At 38.8% G+C, this 25,282-nt stretch overlaps 1 protein-coding gene across 4 annotated transcripts; it reads left to right on the top strand.

The window, feature by feature from the left end:
* The first annotated feature begins 3,549 nt into the window (after positions 1-3,549).
* znf644b (zinc finger protein 644b) lies at positions 3,550-24,111 on the top strand. Of its 4 annotated transcripts, XM_046392495.1 has the most exons (7): positions 3,570-3,614; positions 12,697-12,735; positions 15,516-18,146; positions 18,595-19,161; positions 20,726-20,839; positions 21,135-21,231; positions 22,424-24,111. In XM_046392495.1, exons 3-7 carry the CDS (start codon positions 15,530-15,532, stop codon positions 22,599-22,601), a joined length of 3,573 nt encoding a protein of 1,190 aa, XP_046248451.1. In that variant the 5' UTR covers positions 3,570-3,614; positions 12,697-12,735; positions 15,516-15,529; the 3' UTR covers positions 22,602-24,111. The 4 variants fall into 4 exon arrangements, with proteins under 4 accessions (XP_046248450.1, XP_046248452.1, XP_046248453.1 ...); XM_046392494.1 differs by lacking the exon at positions 12,697-12,735 and having other exon boundaries at positions 3,550-3,614; XM_046392496.1 differs by lacking the exons at positions 12,697-12,735; positions 22,424-24,111 and adding an exon at positions 21,834-22,397 and having other exon boundaries at positions 3,550-3,614.
* The last annotated feature ends 1,171 nt before the right edge of the window (positions 24,112-25,282 follow it).

Raw genomic sequence — 25,282 nt, 5'->3', positions numbered from 1 at the left:
AAGTGCAGTTAATAACGATCATAGATATCAACGCTTGATTTTTAAGTTAGAATTCCATCATGTAGTTTTGGCCAGTAGCAGTTCTAATTAAATATATCTACAAGTCATTTCCCACTAATCAAAATATTAATTCTTGACACAAATGTTGAATTTCTTACTAGTGGAAATATTCATTTAAGATACCTGTAACTTAGTAGTAACTTGTCAACTTTTACCACTGACTTCTATTCAAAATCACTTACAGTTGTCAGACTTGAGACATTCTTAAGAACTGACAAGGTGCCCAGCATACATAGTAGCCAAATGCTAACAGACTGATTATAAGATGGAACAGATTTCATGATCAGTGCATGGATTTGTTAGTAGTTTAGCTTTTCAAATAATGCCAAAATCACAAAGTTACCCTTGGAAGTGGACTGGGACCTTTTCAAGCAGTCTTGGACCAGTTGTTTGGTCTTCACAAGGCCCAGCCAAACATGTTAAGCGTGAGTCTGTGTGTGAACTCATTCCCTCTTCACCACATACTGCACTATATTTACAAAGGCTGTACTTAAAATCTAATTCTACAGTTCTCACTAATATCTGGCCTTTACTGGTTGCTAAGCTTGTGAAAACCATGTTCATCTGTATCATAAATTGGCAGGGATGTATCCCTGGCAGCAGCCTGCTCAACCACACACTGTCCATGCATATATTGTGCACTGGCCTCTTCTGTAAAGGAGCTATTGCTGCTCTTCTGTCATACAGCTCTTACACTATTATGGTAAATTAGTTAAGTCGTTCTGACGTGTATTACAGTATATATACAGTATACCGTGTATGGGGGTGTGGGTTATGCATTTTACCAAGCATGTGAGTTATGCTTGGTAAAAATTTCTCAGATTTGAATGTTTTCCTGTGGAAATATTATGGACATTGAACAAAACAAAGCAAACGATGCAGGGATTGATTGAACTTGGATTAATTCTTGGAATAGCCGGATGGTACTCTTCCTGGATTGTGGAAGTATTTTATAGTTATTTTTGTTCTGGCTCAGTAGTTCAATGGAGACACACCACAGCACAACACTGGATCTGTAGGAGTTTATTTACACTGTAGTTGTTATCAGGAATGGACATTTTATACTTACATAAGTGGGTCCATCACTCCCTGCAGGTGTCTAAGGACGAGCTTTCACGGCTATTGGAAGAAGTCAGTGGCAGCTTAACAGCCTAGTGTAGGTTTTACTGCATTAGAATACCACAGAGAGTAAAGGAGTCAACTGCTCGACTAAATAAATCAGTTGGTTGAGGCGTGTTATCCACAAATTGATTATATGTCACTTGACAAGGTCAAATATTTTAACCAAGATGCCTGAAGTCCCTGAATGCTCAGCATAGCAAACAGTTATAGGTTCTCTGTTGGCCTGGCTGGCTGCTTACACAGCTATAAATGAAGACACCTGGGACTACTTAAATGGGAGTACACTGGCTTGAATTAGCAACCCAGCTGAGGAGCAGCTGCAGAGATGAGATATTTTAGTAATCAGGTGGATCTACCAAGAACATTGAGCTCTGCAGAAATATATCAGAGGCAAAGAAATAAGGGCGGCATGTTTTCATAGAATCACACTGACTCGCTCAATCTTTGACTCATTAAATCATCGACATGAAATTAATAACTATCACAGTTGTTTCTGTTGGTGACAAACATATCGAGCTGTTCAGTTTCCTGTTTTCACTTTTATGACATCAATGTGAAATTGCCAGTTCCCATTGGAACCGCAGCCAAACATTGTTTTCATTATCGTGTTAAATTGTTAAAGGATCTTAAAAAAAATGTTTGTTTTCCCAGAGGCCAACATGAAGGCTTGTTTTATCCAAAAGCAAGTTTGCCATTTTGTAAGATAGAGAAAAACAGTAAAAATACTTATGAAAAGCTGGACCCAGAGATTTTTTTTAAGAGATGTAAAGTTATAGAGTTACAAATGTGTTGTAAATTAAAAACACTGTGTATATCTGTATCTATGTATGTGTATATATATCTATATATATTTACAGTGGTTAATTTACTCTTAATTAGTGAATTGATTCATCAACTTCGCATTTCTGGACTAATGTCACTGCTTAAATCATATCGTCTTGTCATGTGTGGATTTGCTGGGACACATTCCCTGAGGCAGGCTGCATCAGATGTGTCACAAAGTCTCTCTGAAAGATGACGTGCTTTTATTGATTTGGTTTTTTAGAAAAATCAGTGATACGTGTAGTGAGCATCTCTCAGCTTTATTAGCAAAGTTAAAGAACATTTTGTGACTGTTGGTCTCCCTGTGTTTTGTAAGAGCAATGTGGCGGAATCAGCACTGGTAAGTTCACACTGTGAAGCATTCTGCATGATTACTGAGGTCCACTTTCTCAAACGGCACAAACACAGGTGGAATTAGTAGAATATTGTCTCTTGTCAGAAGTGCTGTAATCAGCTCATGGTTTGGGAAGCTGGCAAGAATCACAATGAAGTGACCTGCCGTGAAGTGACACACGTTAATAATTCGTTTCAATAGCGACTGAGTTGAAGTGGTTAAAACTGAATTCAAAATGAGTGTTGATTGTGTTTTAACTCAAAAAGCAAGAAAATGTGCGTTGTGTGCTCTTGTTATTAATAATTATCATTATTGCAATCACAATGGCAGTGCATAAACCTAAAATGTGACTCTCTGAAGAGGTGTTATCATTTAGAGGCACAGTTGTATGTCTCCTTACCGGCTTAACACCTGAAACTGTAGCTCAGATGTGTGAAATGCTCTGAAACTATAGCTGGGTGTGATTACCAGTCAAATTAAATCTGAGATGTCAGTTACATGTGTCAGTGCTTCCACTCCCACGCTTGGCAGGTTGTAGGGAGTGACAAGCTGGCTGTTGATTATTTTCTAGTGTAAAGCAGAATCAGTGACACAATGCTAGTGTTTAGCTAGTGTAGTCCCTATTGTATTTTCTTAAAATGTAAGCCACTATCATGAAATCTGATGTTGAAATTATCACCACATTGAAATCATCAGGGATGTTATGATACCGCAATAGTCAACGCCATACCAGTTAAATTCCACAAATCTCAATACGCCACGGTAAAAAAGAAAAAACAAAATTATGAATGAATGTACTTCACCATATACTCATTTATACTTTGATGACAGATGACACAGACTGAGCAGTAAGGATGTTATCCTGCTAAGAACTATAGTTACTTTACGTTAGAGTCAACATCGGTCTTTAGGCATTGTAAACATCGTAACACAGTTGGTTACACAGCAATGCCATTAGTCTCAAGCAAAATAAAGCTAACATGTATTTCATGATAACAAAAATAACCCATTGGATATGTTGTTAATGTAATGTTAACATAAACTGAAACTCACCATGAATTCTTTCAATAAATCAAGAATGATGATGAAAATAGTTCCTCATTTTTTCTGTAAGTTCTATGGCGCAGTTTGCATCTTGCTTTGTTTACAAATTTATTATTAATCCTAAGCGATCACTCTCATACACAACCCTTACTGTTTTTCGTTTCCACAGGTTGAGGCCGAGCTGTTGCTGCAGCTGCATTGTCACCATCTTCCATGTTGTGGTTCCATGCTGGTAGGAGTTCTTCTTGTTCCTTTGGCTTTTAACAGCAGACTACAGCACTCTTAGGTGTTTATGCTGCCCCCCTCAGGTCCAGAAGAATTGCACTGACCTACAGTACTGCAGAAAAATGAGTAATGTCATGTTTTCACAATTTTGGCAACAGTTTTTGTGATGCGCCCAGAAATTGTGCTGCCATGGTATCTTCAGGTCTTTTGTGATAATACACATATCTTCTGTAATTCTGCTAAATGCTTACTAAACATTTATTCACCTTATTGTCACTGACTTTCCTCCTTCCATGCTGCAACTACAACTTAACCTCTATCTACAAATACATTAAAATTCAAACAAACTGTATGGCATGCGTTTTCAGAGAGTGTGGAGTGGCTAGGATGACCTTAATGCATTCAAATGACCATTATAGAATTTCACATCTTCATACAGATGTGATTTGCTCCATCTCATTAACTCCCATACTTTCTGAATCCATAATATATTTAATGGCAGCTACAAGTAGGATTTGTAATAAATCCACCTCTTTTTAGGTATTTCATTGGTTTTATACGTGTGTGCAAATACATCTGACTTAAATCCTCTTACCGTAATTTCAGCTCTCATATTTGTCTTTTTTCCTACTTACATTTAAGTTCATATTAGTGAACATTGACTGCTGCTGCAGTAGCATACAGTGAAGCGATATGAGAAAGCTTTTGCTTCCTGGTGGCACACACACACACACACACACACACACACACACACACAATCATGCAGTGAAGACAACGTTACTGAGAGGGATTTGTAGTAACATATTTTGGATGAATTTCCAGGGATGAGGGTTTTATCTGTGGTTCTTATTCTCTAACACATGATGCTGCCTGATTATATAAAAACCCTCAAGCAAGCAGCTTTTGAAGATGCTCTATGTCACAACAACACCAAAACTTGGATTTTCATTCTTTTTAGCTTCTAGTTTTAGAGATTTTTTATGCTCATAAACCTGAATTTACACGTACACTTTTAAAGATCCATGAGAGTGACTTGTTCTTATTTTAGAGGCCTTTGCTTTAAAGGAGAGACCGATTTACTTAAATCTAAGGGACTGGCAGGTGAGACAGTTTTTGCTCATCAAAGGCTGACTGAAACAGCAGCTAAGTCATGAGCCTCGGATGTCCACAATCCAGCCTGCTGCTCAGCCTCTGCAGATCAAGCCTCCAATTATCCTTTTTCACTCAAGTTATGGACCATTTCCTCCACTAAGGGGCAGAATATGATCACTGATGCTTTCATTTCTCACTCAAAAGGGATGATACATTGAAGAGCAGCGTCAGTGTAATGTGGCCTGTGAAATCACAGTAAATTGATACATATGATAATAAAAGGAATAATGGATGGACTCAAAGAATAGCTTATTTAAAAACTTTTATTTACACGGTCGCTATCATTAGGAGGAAATCGCAAAGTGAATAATGTATGAAAGAAAAAATCCATTACATGGGGTAACAACAACAACAATAACAATAATACTATTATTTTTGTTATTATTAGTATTATGCTTGTCATTTAGTGCATATTTTTGAGGAATAGTCCTAGCGCATTTCATTATTATTATCTGAGGCAATTGTTGTTTTATTGATTATGCTGAATAACCAAATCTAAAATTTGATTCTAATCTAAATGCACCCACGTCTGCAAGAATGTCAAATCAGTATGGTCTTGTATCTGCGCCTCAGAACATTTCACAAGTCCAAACAACCTCTGTCTTTGAGAGTTCGGATTAGTGAGCTTCTATTGAACATGAGCTGTGAGGCGGCTAACCCTTTCTGTGATACCTATCTAAGGTTGAGCTCAGCACTTTCCTCATTAATTTCCCACTTATTCTCAGAGTTGGATGTGATATTTCAGAGATGTGAGCATGCGGGGCACAGGTTAGGCGCAATTATGCTGACGGAGGGCTTTTACAGCTATGCTCAATGAAATCTGGAGTATAGGATTACACATGTAGGAAGTTATATAGTGATTAACCTTCATTTCAGTTGCCTCGGTGATCTATATGAGGCAAATCCTCCTCCAATCAGCTGCTGTCGGGTACATTTCTCTACCCTGATAAATGACCTTCAAAATGATAGATTCAGGCAATTCTTCCTCTTCTTTATATGCTTTTGAAGCATTTGTTTGCCCTCTCAGGTAGTTCAAATGGTTCCGAAAACTACATACCTCTTTGATTTCTTTCATCTGTTCTGCCATATTGATTCAGAGGTAGCTTAAAGGTCCCAGTTCTTGTCCACTGCTGGCACTATGGAGTAATTTTTTGTGAGAGGGAACTTGTTTTGTTTGTATTGTGCACACTGAATGAAACTTTGTTTGTTTACAAGAAAACTCAACAGGGCATGATTGTGGTACATAGCATTACCTTTTAGGAAAATATCAGTCACCTCTTAACAAGGAAAAGTGACTTAAATATCTACTTCCAAGTAAGATGGACAAAAGTGTCAATACTTAACTATACAAATTTTTCAGTGTAAAACGTTAAGATATTCACATATGTAGTATCAAAACTACTGAAGCTTTTGTAAAAACAGATCTACAACTACTATCTACTATTAACATTATTTCTAATGTTTTCATGGACTTTTTCTGTACCAGCACTGTATGCAAGTTGTTCATGAAAACGAAAATATTTTCTATTCTGTTTTGTGGACTTTTGTTTCTGCCATGTGATAAGGTACAGAGAATCATTTTTTATACTGGCATTCTCTCAGAGTTTTAAATTTTATTATAATGACAGCCTTACTACCAAGTGCATAAGAATAGGAAACTTTGCATTTTTAGCTAGTTTCTGTGGCTGCAGGTGCCGTCTGTTGGTGATGTCTGATATTGGAATAGATTTGGTTCAGTTTACATCACTGCTCGAAGGAGGCAATAGCTGAAACAAGAAGTTTGTAGAAAAAATGCATTTATTATTGTGTCCACATGTGGCATACTAGACAAGCAGCAGAAGTACCATTCTGTTTTTAATTAAAAAAAAATCTAAATTTTCAAAACATAAAAATCTGCCAGCTGGATGAGATTATTTTAACCAGTCTTCTAAACAAGTTCACTTCTTTCATGAGTAAACTAGAAATGTCAGTAATTTGAAAGACGCAATAGAAAGGAAAATGACACCTCCTGAAACAACCTTCTTCTTGTATCAGAAACAGGTGAAAGAATCTTACCCCTGATTTCTCACTTGGTATGTGGCGTTGTTTTATTTGTTCAGGTCTTTGGCATAGTGTTAGCAGCTGCATTTTCAGTGAACTAAGTGTTCTTTTCTAACAGGAAACAAAAAAAAAATCCTGTTAATCTGCTAATGATATAGAAAAAAAAAATCATGGAAGCTCAAATGTCACGGTTGTTAAGAACCATTTAATTAATTAAAATGTGATGCTGCTATCATTTTCTCGTTATTATGCAAGGATATTTAACACTATTATGGTTTAAATTATATTATTTTATGTCACGACATTCTAATCATCAGTGATCCTTATTTCCTTAAATGCAGCGTGACTGATGAAGCGACTTCTTGGTGCTGTCTTGTATTTTATTATTGACGCTGCAGAAAGTGGGCTTTCACAACAATGGCAGCTTCCTCCCTCACCCCTCCAAGAAAGGACATTTTTGAGCGCCTTTGATTCGGCCCGATTTGTTTTGATGTGAGGAGTGAGTGGTTTTTAAAATCTCCTTAACTCCCTAGGCCTGGCTCAGTCTCCCACAGGGCTAATGACCGTGGCCTGGCCTGTGTTGAATAATACAGGCGCTTGCGAGGTGAAAGTGGGGAGGAGGGCAAGGGGTTAGACATGGGCCCTCCTTCTACAGTACACCTCCATTGATAAGATTGTATTAATTGGTATGAATAGAGGGTTTTCTCCCACTCCTTGTATACATTTACCATTATACTCATTAGCTTCCCGTTGCCTCCCAGCGAGTTTCTCCTTCACATCCCCCGGGGTCTCCTGGGAGGCAATTTGCATCTCTCCATGGTGTCTCTCTGGGGTTATTGAGGAAATATTAGCCCCTTTTCTTCTGTGGCCGACCCTTTGATTTATTTGGAGCTGGAGCTGATAGAGTGGCACTCACATGTTAATGACTGGCGCTGATACGGGCCCCTGGTGCAAGACAACTCATTGATCCGGGTTGAAAAGGTACAATTGACAAGCAGTACTGAATAATCGCCTTACATGCGTCTGTGTATGTATGTGTGTGTTTGTGTATGTGTGTGTGTGTGTCTGTGTGTGTGCGCTTGGACCTTGGGAAATGACAAGGGAATCCCACTGCTGTCAAGGCTACTGCGCTCAAGCTGTCCACTTTTCCTGATAGAGTTAGATAAATAGGCTTTTGTTGGCCCCTGAATTCCTTGTGACTTTTTGACAGCCGCAGTTTTCTCTTCAGAGGCTCGATTCTTCTTTGTTCGCTCGAGGCTCCACTGTTCATGTCATCTCTTTGACCCCGTGTGATCATAGCAGTGCTTATTTTGGCCACGTCTAAGCCTCTAAACCCAATCAGAGGCTGCAAATAACACACTTGATCCAGTTACTGTTTTGTGTTGTTTGTCCTGGTCTAATAATAGAATTCAAGGTGACTACTGAGGACTCACTTTGGTTGCCCCTGCTGCTACCGTGGTGCACTCATATTATGTTTTAAAGAAAGATAATGAGAGATTTCATCCTAATTCCTGCGATGCTTGACATGCCTCCATATTTAAGCTCACTGATGTCTGCACAGCAGTGTGCAGCCTGTCCTCAATTTGGAGAGCAGTTTGACATCGACTCACTTTCATCTGAGTGGTCACGTGTCTACAGCACAGCGGCAGCAAAAAAAGTTTGACATATAGTTTTATATATTTCATTTTCCTCCATCTCAGCTGAGGAGGGACACATCTGAACATACCTAATCATAGCAACAACTTCTGTCTTGCTTAGTATTTGTATATTTCAGTTATATGGTAATAATAACATTTAATAAAAGTCAACATCCTAACTGCCACTAAACCAAAATAGCCACCACTGCAATCGCTGCATCTTCTCTGCATACTTAGAACAGATTAGAGGTTATGTATATCAATTGCGCAGCTCATGCATACTGTTCTGTAGCAGACATGCAAGAAATGGAAATGTGCCATTTCAACGAGCCGGCACAGCTTGCCAAAAGCGGGCAAGTGGGTAGTGCTTGTGGTGATGGTCGGGTTTGTTTTCCTCTCAGTGTTGGGAGACGAGAAGTCGTGTATCTAAACAGAGCCGATACGATGTTTATGAGAGCCATCTGCTTGGCAGCCCTCCTGTGCCCACTGCCCTCCTCAACGTGAGAGCAACCTCATTAAAAACGGTCACATGCCTGAGAAATTTCTGACTGCTGTTTTTTTCTTTTTCTTTTTCTTCTTCTTCTTCTTCCCCCCCTTTAGAAGGAGTAGAGTTTAAAACTAACAAAGCCTTGGGAAATCCCCATCAGACATCCCTCCCTTAATCCATTTAATTTTGAAAGGTATTGTTTAAAGCTTTAAAGTTTATATCGTTTAATCCCCCTCCAACACTACGGGCAGCAAATGAGGCCGTGTCAGCAGCTTGAACAGATATAATCTACTCCACACAACAGAAAATCCTCCTTCAAGACAAGGTTGCATGGGTTTCCTGTGAACTCGCTGTTTGATGTTTCTACCTGCTATTGAACATGACTTCTGTCTTAACCCAACTGTCACTCGCTCCCTGTCCCCTTTTATCACTCCGAATGTTCTCGCTTCACCTTTTTTCATCAGTAAATCTACCATCACAGCCATTTCACTCATTCCACTTTTTTCAGAGAGCGGCGACGCAAGATGAAGTTTGTTGTGGGCAGGTTTGGGAATGATTAGATTATAAACTTATTATTAAAGCAGTATAGTTCAACATCTTGGGAAATATTCTCAGTGGCTTTCTTGCCAAAATGAAAAGACTGATACAGCTCCCATGTGTATCTGCTAAATATGAAGCTATGTGCTAGGACTGCTGCTAATGATTTTCATTATTGACTTATTTGATGATTATTATCATGATTATTCGATTTATTGTTTTCTCTCTGAAATGTCAAAAAACAGTGAAAAATTCTCATCGCAATTTCTCAGAGTCCAAAGTGACGTCTTCCTATTGCTTCTTTTGTTCAACCAACAATCCAAAACCCAGAGATTCCTCATTTACTTCTGACAAAGAGAAACAGCAAATTATGACATTTAAAAAGCCAAACCAGCAAATACTGGATATTTTTGCTTGAAAAATGACTGAAATGATCAATTATAATCAAAATGTTTGGCAACTAATTTTCTTTTTCAATTGACTTATTGATTAATTGGCTAATTTTGGAATCTTTATAGACCCAGCAGCCTGTTAGCTCAGATTAGACTAAAAATGGGACCTTGCTTTATCTGAAGGTAACAAAATGCACCAAAAACAACTTGTTCATTTTTTTACACATTAAACAAAAAAGATACAATGTGTTAATTAATGAGCTGTGGAGCTACTGTTTCAGTAGATAGACTGTGTTACTGAACAGAGTTAGCTGTGTTAGCTGATTTCTCCTGTTTTTACTCTTTATGTTAAGCTACTTTTAGTTTGACTTTGAGCAGCTCTAGTTTCTTATAAATCAGAAAGCCTGAAGTCCTACGGTCCTGACATCATATTGTGCTAGCCTTTGTTTCACTTCTGTGACTCAAGACAAGACAAATTAGACAAGGGAATTTAGAAAAGACAAATTAGCATCCACTATGATGCTTGCTATTTATGGGGACTGAGAGAGCTAAAGGCATTACAACTTTATAAAACACATGCAAATAGACTAAACACAAGCAAATTAAGGAAACATCTTCATCAACACGTGCAGCATTTAGGAAACGTGTAAAGGAAATTCTTTTCAGACACTACAGTGTATTTGCAGCATATTTGTGTATTGAATGATGTATTGTTTGTGAATGATGTATTGCGTGTTTTCTGAAGTTGTGGTGCATTGAGCTCTCTCACGTTTTGTGGGCATACAAACTAATGTAATTGTTACTTTGGTTGTGGTTCATATCCATAATATTCACCAACACCCTCATCAAAGTTATTTTTTTTACACTATTTCATTTTAAACTTTGCTGTCTAAGAACACTCGTCCTTTGTTTCCTACCGCTATTACAGACGTGTCTGAACCCTTTGCGTACTCTTGACCTGACAGTGATCAACTTGTGACATTAGATTTCTGTTTCATTGCAGCTCTCCGTTATGTACAATGTGTGTATTCTTCACAGATATTCTAACAGACACTATGAAGTCACTGTTTTTTCTCAAGCAAGAAAGCAAATACAAGTACTTCCTAAACAATGTCCAACTAGTTCTTTAATTTAACACTTCCAGGGGTACTTATCTGTGAATTTTGCTTGAATGTACTCCAGTATTCTTGTGGTTAAAGCATGCATTAGCATTTCATTTGTCCTTACTATAAAGAACACAATTTTCTTCCCAACATACCACCTATGGTACTCATATGTTTTCCTTTAGTGTGTAATTTGAGTCGTAGAATTCCAGTATATATTTTCACTCAAGCAGTAAATTACATTGTTTAGTTATCAAAGGCTTAGTGTAATTACATTTGTGCAATTCAGGATGACAGGGCTGATAGTGTCTGCACAAGACGCTGGCATACATAATCACAGCCAAAATCCCATTAGGGAGAATGGAGACCATTATTATGGAAATGACCTTTGGCTGACAAGAATTGAGTGGGATAAAAGAGTATGTAATACAGACAAAGACATTGTGTGAAGCTGACGCTATTTTCTCCTGTGCAAATTAAAGAAATTTAGGGTGTTTCATGAATCTGTCATTGCTGTGTTTTTTACTTTCACGTTCTTCTGCCAAACAAATCACTGAGTCACATCAAGGAAAGTGGTATTTGTATTGTGGCTAATTTCTTTCTGCCTCTTTGCTGTTTGATTTAGTACTTGGCACTGCAGGGCTAAGATAGCAGAGAAGTTAACTGTTTGTTTTTTTTTGTTTTTTTTTTCTTTTTCTTTTCACTGTGGCACCTTTGCTGAGAGAACAGACTCACCTTGGGATTACCGGAGTGTCAAGCCGAATCTCTCCGTTTGTTTTGAGCCACACTTTGATACTGTCACACTTAAGAGGCGGCTTCATAAATTCACATTGTGTCAAATAAATCAATAGATCCCATTAGTTGAGGAAGTTGTGGAGTGCGGTACTTGAGGGACCGTGGTTCCTCTTGTTTAGACATTTTTCCAGCAAAGGCAATGGCAGAGGAATATAAGGTTGGCTGTTGATCCATACAGACAGCTCCAGCAGTCAAAATGGTTTGGCTGACTGGTCCCAGTTGGTTTTTAGTGCCGTCTCCACTGTGCTGCCAGCCTGGGTCTCCAGTCGAACAGGAAGAAAGAATTTGCTTAGACATTCACAGCCTGACAGGCCTACAGCTACAGACTCTTCCTCATATTGCCTTTGTAGTGGACAGCAGAACATGGTCCTGAATTACTATTCATTGATCTGCAGATTATTTTATAATGGGTTTGTCTTGAAAATGCCCTTCACAGATTTTTAGTGCTCAAGGTGATGTTGTCAAATGGCTTGTTTTTCTAGCCAACTGCCCAAGGCCCAAAAAAGTTTCCATTTACAATGATACAAAGCAGAGAAAAAGCACCAGATACTTACTTTTAAGAAGCTGGTACTACAAAACGGCATTATGTCCTCATAATAGACTCAACCAATTGCTGATTCATTTTTTTCTTATCACTTAATTGAGTTATTGTTATTGTCAGTTATTTGATTGATTTAAAATTCTCTTCTGTTTTTATTCTATTCTTTTATAATGAAATGGTAGTTGTCAAAAATGACAAATGCCAGGCAGCAGCAGGGTGAAGGCTCTGGCTGGGGTGGGTTCTGGCTTTTAGTGTTTTTTTGGGCTCTGTGCTCACCAGTATCACAGATGCTTGGTAGATGGGTATCGGTGATGTTGCAGTCATATCTGAACATTCGTTACCAGGGTGGACATTTGTGATGTGCCCACCTGCTCCAAACCTAAAACTGTTCTTGTGCTTTTTCAGTTAGTGTCCATCATCTCAGCATCAGCTAAAACACTGAAGGTAACTGCCATATCATTTTTTAGCCTTTTATTTGTCATTTATTTTTGACACAAGTTTGTTTGTTATTGTCCTCATTGCAAAATGTAGTAACATTATAACACATTATTATTACATGTTGTTGTAATAACAATAGCATCATTTTTTCATTCAAGATGTTTTCATTAATCATCCAGCATTTTTTAATGCCTTAGTCACCTTAGTCACCTTAGTCAGTACACAGTCTTGCTGTAACATGCACGTCACATTATACTTATATAATATAAATTAATATATACATGTAGCAGTTTCTTTTTTTTTCTTTACAAATACAGCTTTTATTCATAGAGGGTTAAATATATTGTGCTTCATGTCAGACATTTCTTAATTTATTTAATATAAACAAAGTGAATATTTGTTTTATTTGCACAACCGTAGTTGTTCTTGTACAATGTCTTTAGATCCTGTTATGAAAAAGTCAGAGCTCCTTTGTGTCAGTGTTGCAATCAAACAAAGGAGATGTGAGAAAGACCAGGATGTGGTCCTCACACGCCTATACAGTTCAGCCTTAAAGTAGATGTGGTTCTTGAAATGTAGATGAGAAAATACACTGACGGGTCGTACAATAATGGTTGACCTTTGAACTCAGTGTCACTGAGAGGGAAACAAATTCTTGATTTGAACATACGTAAAATTCTTGCTTACACAATTACCTGATGTAATGACACAAATAATTGAGGGCAAAAGTTTTTACAGGCGAATGTTAATACATTTTCATGAAATAAGATTGTACATGGTGGAGAATGACAGCAAGATGAAAGAGTATATTCCTTGTCATGCAGTGAGGTTGTGAGCCAGACTCAAAGACATACTGATGTGAGTACATGGCATACTCACCCGCCCACCAACTATCAGAGCATGCTGCAGGAGATCATGTTTAACTCCATATCCCGAAGGGATTTCATTTTTGCTGTTCATGCAAATTAAAGCTTATTACATACAGCTGCACAGTCCAGTGCAGCCCAAGACAACAGCCTAACAGCCAATTCTACGATGTCAGTTTTTGTTGACACAGGTTACACATGTCTTAATTCTGTCATGGACTGCATTACTCTGGGATGTGTTTCTAATGTTTTGCCCATCCTATTCACATACAGAGTTGTTCTATTGGATTGCATTGTACTGTGCTATTGTACCTAACAAAGCGGCTACTGAGGGTATGAGGACTGTTTCTAATATTTTATCCATCGAGGAAAGACTTTAAAAATACAGGTTACTTTAACAATATAAAATTCACATATACAGAAGTATTTGCAGGGCCATTATAGATAGATATGCCCAACTGTATTGTCCCAGAAGTTCACAGTGAATTAAAATACAATCTGCAAACAAACAAGGAAGTAAAAAATTCAAAAGACTGCTCTGTGTTTTGGTTTGTTTTCTATTGTTTAACAGTAAACATTGACAATGACCCTCATTTACAAAACTGAAAAATGAGGCTAGTATCTTGGGGAAACTAGCAGACGGGGTGAGTAAAAGCTCATACCAGATTGATCTGCCCATACAGCTTAACTGTATTAAAGCTTATAATCCCAGTAAATATCTTCAGGCAAGGCAAAGTCAGCCTTTTAACATTGACTAAATGAAGTAAATAGAAGCAAATGAATTTTTAAAAATTATATTTCTGTTGAACCCCTCTTCGTTATATATAGCAGCGAGTTGTGTGAGTTGGCTGCTAATGAGGCTTACACATTTTTGAACCAAGATATTTTGATGGTTTTGCCACCCTGCGGTTTGGGGCTAACAGTGAAGTTCGCTTTAAATGGAGAGCGTCTGTTCCCCTTTCGAACCTCTAACACCACAACAGATGGGGAGAATATGGAGCTCGGAAGGTTTTACCTCTGAGGTGGTAACAGTGAAGCCACTCATTAACACTGAATTTACCACTTCGTTAGCAACGCTGCTTCCTGTAGAGAGAGACCAGCCGTGGATGTCAAATCCACTGAGCATACATTTTAAACTAAATCAGCTCTGGACAGCATAGTGTAATCTGCTATAAAATGGAGCACACACATATTTACATACATAATTGTATGCTTATTTTAATCCTGTTAATGACTCAAATCCATCAATTTTTTAGGTTTGCTCAGATAAAAATGAAGTAAATGGTTAATTGTATGTGTATGTGCAGAGGCATATGTTTTCTTTGTTTGGGTCTGTGTTTGAGTTTTAGACAGATTGTGTGCCTGCCAATTTGTCAGGATTCAAGTAACAACAGTCTCACGCTGGGATCTGTGTTGGCACCATCACAAAGTGATAAGACGCAATATGATCTCATTGGAGGTGTACTTTGTTCCCATGGAAATTGGTCAATTTTAGCAGACGACTGAGAACTTTACGTGGAGAAGCAGGAAGGTTGTATCCCAGAGGTACGCTCACATAATTAAGCATCCTCACCAGGGTATTCAGGGCTAACAGCAGGGTTTGTTGTGAATAGAGGTGGCGAAAGAGGGTGTTGGAAAATCATAATGCGGCACAGAATAATGCCGCTCTCATTTTATGGAGAATAGCCCCCCAAAAAATATTTTTTTAACAGCTTCAAATTATCAGCATGATTTTGTTAAACCTGTTGTGCAACAGTGTTTCATTTTACAATCTACGTTTGCAATATTTTTTTTGAGAAGTTTGAATATTGCCCTTGAATAAGGGAAACATTATGATTATGAAACATTACTTGATTTGTTTGCTCTGATTAAAAATGCAAAGTACATGTAATCATTATGTGATTTCCTTTTATATTTCAGAAAGTATTGCTACTATGTCTTATGTGAAGCCAAATGCACAAGAGGACAAAGACGTGGAATCTGTGTCTGACAGCACAGGTCATACTCAGGAGCCATTACAGAGTCACACATTCTCCCTGAAGAACAATGCTGCGGGTCTGTCCTCAGATGAACACGAAAAACCTTTAAATGGAACCCAGCCGAATCCATTTGTATACAGCAGTGTCCCTGCTGTTCCCCATGCAGGCAATTCATTGCCTTCAGGAGCACTTGTTAATGGACCTGGTTCACACCCCACCTCAGAGGTACACTGTGTCCTGAACAAAGGCACTGTTTTATCCAACAGTGTCCTGGATGCAGCATGGCAAGCGGAGAAGGACACGAGCCCCGAGGTGTTACCACCACCTAGTGAGCTTCAATCAGACGCTTGGAAGAACACAGCACGTCCCGTCGTAAAAACACTGGCCACACAGCCAGGTGTCAACACACCACTGTCTCACTCGGAGGAGAATGAGTCTAAACTGGCCTGTTCCACACTGTCAGGTGACAGTGCAGAGCAAATGCACGTTAGCCAACCTTTGACAGAACAGACAATGAAAACAAGATCTCAACAGGATGCAGAATGGTCAGAAAGCTCCTCAGATGATTATGATGATTCTGAAGTAATCAGATGGGATTCAGCAAGAGAGCACTTCTTGCACAATGACAGAAGGCTGGAGACCAAAGTGATGAAGCACAATACATATGTAAAAAGCATGTCAGGCTCTCTAGAAAAGGTTAACAACAGCTCAAATCACACACATACACGCCTCTGTTTCTGCACTGGGAGCGATGTTGAAAATGTTGACACTGGCTACGATGATTCTTTGGGTACGCAGTCTGATATTAAATATTCTGCTGTGCAATTCAAAGATCTTTCGGGAAACGCGGCTTCAGACTCTGAGCACTACATTTATAGCACAGCACAGGAAGGCTGTAATGAGGAAGATGACCGTGAAGGTGAAGACAATTTTAGTCCAAAAGTGGTACACCTGAAGACAGAACAAGTTGAACAAGATCCGCTTTTCTTCTCATGCACAATATGCAATGTTAATTTCAAGGAAAAAATACATTTCCATAGACATATGATGTATCATTTAGGCAAGCATAATCAGGTGAACAGTGAGAATGTTTCACAGCCCTTTATATGCAGGGAGTGTGGGCGTTTGTTCTGTGATAGCAACTCCCTCATGTGCCATATTATTCACCAAGACAGACTGGAAAAACTTATGGAGGAAATCAAAGGTCTCAAAAACACTGCATTCAAAGACAGATCGAACCCTCGGTGTGCATGCGATTGTAAAGGTCCTAAAATCTTTGTCCAGCACGCTAAAACACAGGATAATCTAAAGCACTACTACTTCTGTGAAGAGTGTAACTTCATCACTCTGACACAGCAGGCACTTGAAACACACTTACATGTTGCACACCTCAACACGGACCAGCTTCAGTACAAGAAAGTGATTCATACTAATGATCTAGACGAAGCGGACTTTGTTCCATTTCAGCATAAAATGGGTATTTTCAGTGGAAGAGGCAAAGTAGTATTAGAAAGAAATTCTGAGCTGGAGCATCAGCAAACACACTGTGGTCATTCTCAATCAAATCTGTCGACCTTTGGGGAAACAGCTCAATTCCCTTGTGGTTCTTGTAAAAAAAGGAACATTTACATTAAAATGTCCAATGACAAAACTGTTAATTCTCAGTTTAAGTGCAGTGTCGGCTGCACCAAAAACATTCTCTCTCCATCTTTGTGGAAAGTTGACAGCAGTGGAAAATTACTCCTACAACCAGCAGAAAAATTAGATGTGTCAACTGATCTCACCTGCTTGGAAGAAGAAGACGCTGAAAACAATGACTGCAAGGCTTTTGGCAGCTCAATGCAGGCAAACTGTCCTGCAACCGCTGATATTTTAGCCAGAAATCTTAAATTAGACCAAATGTTCTGTCAGCGTAGCAACAACGTCTGGGCACAAGCACAAGCAGAGCAAAATTCACTATCAATGAAAGAAATGTCAACACCCTTGCATAGCACTACTGACAATTTGAATGGTAATATATCGGTAAGGCTTAGCCAGAGGCTCAAGAAAGAGTCTGCAGATAGGGAGTTAGAGAAAGGTGTGGGCAGCAATAACTTCAGTGATGACACCAGTGGAGCTACAAGCAGCTTCTTGGAAAGCAGCAAGAATAAAAAGAACCTGTATGCTCGGAGGTATTTCAGAAAGAGGCTTTCAGCCAAAGACCAAAGCCCTCATGTACTCAAGGGAGAAGATGATGGAGATGAAGACTGTAGTGACATAGAGCAACTCGTAATCAAGGAGGAATATTTTGAAACCACAGTGTGTGATGATTCCCCAGAGTGGCCTTGTACTTCTACAAGTGACAACTTTGATGTTTTCTGCGCACCAGGGGTTGATCACAAGCCCTGTCCATACTGCCCTGCCATGTTTGAGTCTGGAGTGGGTCTGTCCAATCATGTGCGAGGGCACCTTCACAGAGTGGGCTTGAGCTATAACGCTCGGCACATGGTGTCCCCAGAGCAAGTTGCACTGCGGGACCATCAACCACGAATCCGCAGAGGGACCCCCTGTGGCACCTGGAAAATGAGAAGAGGTACCAGTATTGGCTAACTGGTTACTAATTCATGATACTTAAACATGCAGTAGTCTTTTTTAGTCACTTGGGGGCTGCATATGAAAGCTGTGAGCACAACATAGACATATTATCACCTTTATTTTGATATGGCACTCTTGTTGCCAACTATTTTTTTTTTTATATCAGGTAGTTTGTGTGAAAGCATTAGGGTAAAGCTGCAGACAGCTAAACAGTGAGCAGAAACTCGCCATAAAGCTGTAAAGCTATGCCGACTCAGGTGATAATTCTCTCTAGCTTCATCACTACAAAATGACCGCTCACATCATCACCTTGTTCCCATGGTCTCATTTGATGTTTTTAAGGGAAAAAAAATGATTGTGGCAATCCAAAAAAGTATAATATCCAAAAAATTAGTTTGGTCTTTTTGTTTTTTATTTGAATTTTAATGACAAACTTTATCTTTTAGCTTTGAAGCCAAAAACCCAAGGAGAACACACATGTCCCCTGTGCTGGGGTGGGTTTGACACTAAGACTGGTCTGTCCAACCATGTGAGGGGGCATCTGAAGCAAATTGGACGAAGTGTTACCAGCACCAGTAAGTCCCCACTGTGCGTCCTAAATGAACTCCTACAAGACAAAAAGGAACATCGCAACATCCTCCAGGTCCTCAACAAGAGCCAATTTCCCTCACAAGTCTTTGTCCCTCAGAAGTTAATCAGCAGCAAAGGCCTTGTCCTGACGAGAATGGGCATCCCAGAGAAAATCCATTATGATATGAGGACTCCACATCACATATTGGGCAGCTTTGTACCAATACAGGAAATAGAGGTTTTCTCCGAGAGGAAGAAGCTTTCAGTAGAAGCACAAAGAAGCACAAAGTCCTCCTCAGGCACTTTAGCTGAGCTGCTTAAGATGAGACGGACAGATACAAGAAACATCCAGGAAGATCATGAAACCATGAAGCTTTGTGATTTGACCCAAGATTACGTGGAAGAGACAACAGTGACCAGTGTGGAACCAAACTGGGCTCATGGTATGAAGTCTCATGCACTAGGCTCGATCATTTCTTTCAGGGTGTCATGGGTGGTTTTTCAAGTTTCAGATATCTGCAGGTTGATTTTCAAAGGGTGAGGTACAGTAGCAAATAAATCTTAAAAACATGTTAACTGCAGCATTGATATAAAGTATAAATGCTTTAGCACTACTTTTAAAGGGAAAAAAGATGTGAACAGATATAATACAAATATAGTTGTTCTTGATTTCTGTTATGTTTGTTTGATGGGATGCTATCCTCCTCCTCCTTAAATTTGAATTGTGGTGTGTCCACATTGCTTCTTTTGGACAGAAGATTTTGAAATCAAGTGAAAACCTTTCCTCTCTATGTATTTTTCCTTTTCTTAACATAGAAGCGGGCCATTTTTAGCTCAGTTTGATTGCAGAGAAGTTTTCTATTTATTTTAGGGACACTGATATTCAGTCATCTGATTTTCATGAATATTTCATTATAAACATTCATCTCTTCACACATATCTGTATAGTACCGGTAGATATCAGTTAAACAATGTGAGAAGAGTTCACAACAGTTTGATCTGTGGGAAAAACACATACGGTAGATTGAATTTTGCCAAAGTGCTTTTGAAGCCCATATTAAAAAATCATGAGATCCTCTTGATGTTTTAGTTGGACGCCCATCATCTGTGTTTGCACAGTTTCGTTTAATGTCTGTCCAAATCAAAATTTCAGTCAGGTACTGAAGAAAGACGTTGGTTAAGATTTAGAATCAAATTACTTTTTATTAAGTTCTGCTTTAAATTGTGTGGACATTATGGTGGTGTTAACAGTGGCCACTGCAGTAAACTCCCAAAGATGGCTTTCTGCTTTGTGTCCTGCTGTTAAAACTGATTTAGAATACAATTTGTAGTGTACCATTAGGTTATTAACTCTACTACATTCCCATTATTGTCCTTACCTGAAGTCCAAGATTCTCTTTTTTGGTTTTGTATTCCTTTAATCTAAAATTGTTTTGAAAAGTAGAATCTTTTCAAAGTACTTTTGTTATATCTACTCAACTATCCCAGTTCTAAATATGGTGCACAGCAGTGTCATTGCCAGTTTTCTGTCATAGGACTAACAGATCTGTGATTTTTTGTATAGTTTATGAATCCTCTGTGACTCTCATGAGGTGGTGTATGTGAAAATAGCCCCCCTAAAGACACAAGACAAAATTGTGTTAAACTTCACCACTAACACTTTTCAAACTGTAAAGTGTAAATCAGATGCTTAGAGTGAAACCATGTAGAAGAAGGCTTTAGAGCACACTGGGAGTAACAGTTTTGCTTGATAATAAAATTATTGCATGAACTCAAACACAAAGCTTTTGTCTCTAAATACTGCAGTAGGCTATTTTATGTTTGATAATCCTAAACCTTGGTGTGAAACCTAAGTATCAGCTAAATTGTACTGAGAATGAACATCATCCAATCAAATATGTATTTAATGCTCAAAGAATAACAAAATGGAAAATGCGGTCACATAATTTTAGCCTGAATGTCTTGATCCACCATTTGCCTAACATTTTTCAATGTTCTGTCTTTCAGGGGAATGTGAGTCCAACAAGATTTGTATTCAGTGTAACAGCACCTTCCCCAGGCTTCCTCGTCGTCTTCGAGCCTACGCGCACAGGAAGAGGATTGGTATTTTTGAAGGAACAGGTAAATTTCTGACAATATACAATAGCAATATGTGTGTGTTTCCTGTGCAATGCAATCAGTAGTATTGCAGTTTAAAATTAAAAATCAAATCAATCTGTAGAACCATATTTAGAAGAAATATTTGAGATGAACGCTGCATTGGTAGATATTAGATGACTTGGTTTGTCAGTAACATACAGCTTGCTTGATTCTTCTAGTCATCATTAATAGTCAGGAGTGAATAATACTTTGGCTTTGGGAATATTTATCAGTTCCTCTTGTCAGTGTAAAGTAGTGCAGTGCTTTCTCTTTTCAGGCTACGATTATAAGCAGAAGAAGCCAAGACTAAGGCCTGGCCAAGAAAAGAAGATTTTCCCCTTCTTGAATCCTGAGATATACAGGCTCACATGCAGGTACATAGAATTCAGGCTTACATGTGATGATTGTTTCAGTGAAGAGTGACTTAAGGGTGCTCTCTACCCAGTTACATATTTCGTATGTAGGTACATGTGTAAGCCAGAACATGAGCCAGTTGTCAGGCTTGAGCAAGAAATCGTATAGCTTATAGAATAGCTACCACTGGGCATCTCCCAAGCACTCACTCCCCTAAGAAAGTGCTTGCAACCAATGTTACAGCTGGCCAAACTGTAAATGTGAATGGGACACACTAAGTGTGGTAACCCAGGAGTACAACCCATGTGGTTACTCCAAGATGGTTTTCTTGTCAAACACAGACTATAATTTTGCCTAATTGAAGCATTGCTCTCTAGATCAGTCACAATCAAGATCATTGGTGACCTGGAAATAGGTGGTCCCAAAGCAAAGTGAATGGAATTATCAAGAGTCATATCCAGGGGATCCTAGAAAATTACTTTTATGCGGGGCCAGGTAAGGACAGAATGTCGATGTGGGTTCTCAGAACTGTACTGTCTGCTTGCCCTCACTGCTCACTTTGGTTGACTTGTTTCTTTTTAAGCAGGCTCTAAGCACTAAGCACTAAGTAAGCTTCTCCTAGTTCTCGACCTGACCAGTCTCCCATCAGCTGCCACCTGATTAGTTACTCAGAGACCTCCTGGGAGCAGTGAGACTGATTACTCCATCCCCACATCGAACTGGGAGGGACAGATGTCCAACTTACTGTGGACTCCACTCCCAAGGCCTGAGCTGCTGTCAGTGAACCCTCTTTTAACCGTCGTTTTTCCATTCTTGACAGCCTCTTCCAGCACAGCATCCAGTTGCCCTGAAACAACCTAAGCTCCCACCTTAGAGAAGCACAACTCCAACACATTCATCCCACCACCCCTCAGAGTAATATACTTGCCCAATAAACTCCAAAACTAGCCTTAGGAGAGAATCAACTTTAGATTTCTCTCTTATACTAATAAATTGCAAAGCTGTCAAAACAATACACTGCACATCTCTTTTTGTGCACACCAACCCAGGCCAGTCCATGTACAGATAGAATATTGACCTTGGTGCTGGGGAGTTTATGCAATCATAGCAAACAATTCAGACCACACCTTATGCATTCAACAATCTCACTCCCAGCTTCCCAAATATAGCAAATTGGTCAGTGACCCCAAGCTTTTCCTCCTGTTCCTGCAGATTCTGTGATCTCGTCTTCCAGGGTCCACAGTCTATCCAGGAGGACTGGATCAAGCATTTACAGAGACACCTTCTGCACATCAGGGTGCCCCGCTCAGGGACAGGGCTGGTAGAGGTTCTGGGTCTTCATCACAAAATACAAATGAGCATGTCTGGTGCACACCCAGATCCTCAGTAGAGTTTTACTGTCTCGAACATTTTTTGATTAGTACTGTAGCAGTTTATAGAAGTATATTCCAGTTAATCCAGACGACTAGATGGCATATGTTAACAATATTATATATAAGCAAAATGTTTATTAAGAGATATTTCAGTGCTAAGCTTTGTCTTATCAACTTATAACACAACTTATAGGATTTCTTTCTTCAATATAAACTATTCTGGCAGTGCAGAACTACCACTGTTCTCCTATGTTTGTCATAATAAAAAAGTGCCTTGTTATTATGACACAATAGTTTGTTACAATGAGAAAATATTTTCATTATAAAATGAGAACAATATCTCAGTTTCTTGCAACTTTTTGGGTCCTATAGAGAAAACTTTCTCATTATAAAAAGAAACATTTCTTAATATCTTGCTATCTTTTTAGAAGAAACTTTTTGCCAAAACAAGAACAGTTAAAAGGAGCATTGCCACTCCTATACTGGCAAAACACATGAGCCTGAGCGTTTCGACTAAGCTCATGTCTCACTTTCTTTTTGAGCCTGCATAAAATAAAGCTGAGCTCTCGTTAAGCAGTGTACACAGGGCTGCCGTTCATCTGTGGATGCTTTGAAGGGTTTCGCCTCTCTGTGCCGGTATCAGAGAGAACATCTCTCTTAATCAAAGTGACATTCAGCATGTTGCATTACGTTGGGACAGCTTGTTCTCTCATTGTTCTTCTGCTTAACATTCAACCATCAGTGTAATTTCTGAAATCCCGCTCTCATTATTGCCACAGTAACATCTTTTTCTAATGAGAAACTTTCCAGTTATAACAACATATCATTTGAATTTTTTTCTCATTGTGGCAGCTGTGTTGTGACTAGTGACTTTGAGCTTAAATTTCAGACCACTGTTATTGAACATCTGCATGTCCATAATTTGTGCTCTAAACTTTACAACTTGTCAGCTTACTTTGGAGGGTAGCAGTGAGGAAACCGTGCTATGCAGCGTGCACTGGAAGACAGCACTTAAAACACTGATTTTATTTTTGTTCTGTTTACACATCATACAAAAATGTCTTTTTAGCAAAACTACAGTTCATCCTCCCATCTCCCCTTAGCACCTACAGTAATGTGGACTAGTCATGGATGGACTAACTCAAGTTTCACATTTTTACAAATACTTTATTTTTGGTTAGAGTTCACATTTAAATAAGAACATTAATATATACTATAGCATCTGTGTTGAATGAATGTGAATGTATGTTATTGTTCTCAGTAGGTCAGGGCCATGATGAGTTTCCCACAGTGTATTAAAAGTCAATGATTATAATGTGAGGGAAAAAAAAAGAAAAGAATTGACAGCAGAAATATTTAGCTCTGATACCCAAATGTCATCTTAGGCATTTTACTTACCTATTCCTTTGTTTTAGGATATTTAACTTTTTTAAATTGTAGCACTTCTTAACATGTTATATATAAATATATAATTCAGTAGTATCGTTACAATTTGTTATTAAACATTAGTATAGCATAAATGTGACTTCCCTGCACAGGCTAGGTAGTTTTTAGATTTAGATTCTAACACAACAGTCTGTATGTAAAGGTTTGGATAGATACATCAGTGACATTAATAATAAACTTGCATGATTTTCATGATTTGATTCAAATGCATTTAGAGAATTGTTGTATTATCAGCCAGATATACTGCAACATCAATTACTGATGTAGTGACAGTTTTTCACTCATGGATGGAACAATAATGACTCAACCTTTGGAAGCTTTGCTGCCTTTGCTGCTTTACATAGGATGCCTTAAGGATCCTTAACATCAGCATCAACATTCAAAAAAAAACAAAATGTGAACACGGGTGGCACTATTTGAGTATTGTGATCTGCGGGAGGCACACGGCAGTAATGATAGAAGAAAAATCTTGGCAAAATAAAATGAAAAAAAAACCAGATCAATTTCCCGTGTGTTTTATGAAACACAATTTAAGTTTGTCTACTTTGTCTGTTTATCATGTAATCTTTCACTCTCTGTGTTTACTTTCTGTCTGTGGTTGTGATGGTGGCCCTGTAAAGGGCAGAACAAACTTTCAAAAATACAATAAGACATGAGTTTTTAGTGTGATTTTGTACCATTTATTCCCAGCAGAAATCAATTGAAGGGCTATGTGCTATTTTAAACTCCAGTTTTTATCATTACAGGCTGAGTATTTGATGTGTCCAATGCTTGATAGCCACTTCTGGGTTTTCTACTTACCAGTGGCAAAGGGGGCTAACCCTGCAGTTTATCTTGGGCAGTATTTAAAGCAGCGATCAAAGCTGTACAAACCAATTGTCATCATGCTTCTCCGGAGGGAATTTTGAAGTACATTAATGCTCCTTCTTTGGGAAATAATTGTGCCACTCTGTGACTTCATTAGGTCTCCTGGCTGTTTCAAAAGATGTTCTCTCTGGAGGTTGAAAGCCACATCGCTGGCAGACAGCATCCCAAGGGGCCGAATGAATAAAAAAGGAGAGATTATAATGAGATTGAGTTAGCCATGACCAGAATTGGGCTTTTCATTATTCCACTGGCTGAAGAGAGGGAGAGAGAGGGACAAGGCTGACATAAAGAAATGTGTTGTTGCAGGACCCACACTCACCATCTGCCATGGGGATCCAATGGTAGGCAGCCAACGCATGCTTATCACTGCCATGGGTATCAAAGG

Source organism: Scatophagus argus, chromosome 6, assembly GCF_020382885.2.
Source record: "Scatophagus argus isolate fScaArg1 chromosome 6, fScaArg1.pri, whole genome shotgun sequence".
In the NCBI taxonomy this organism is placed as follows: Eukaryota; Metazoa; Chordata; class Actinopteri; family Scatophagidae; genus Scatophagus; species Scatophagus argus.
This window is presented reverse-complemented; position numbering and strand designations above follow the sequence as displayed.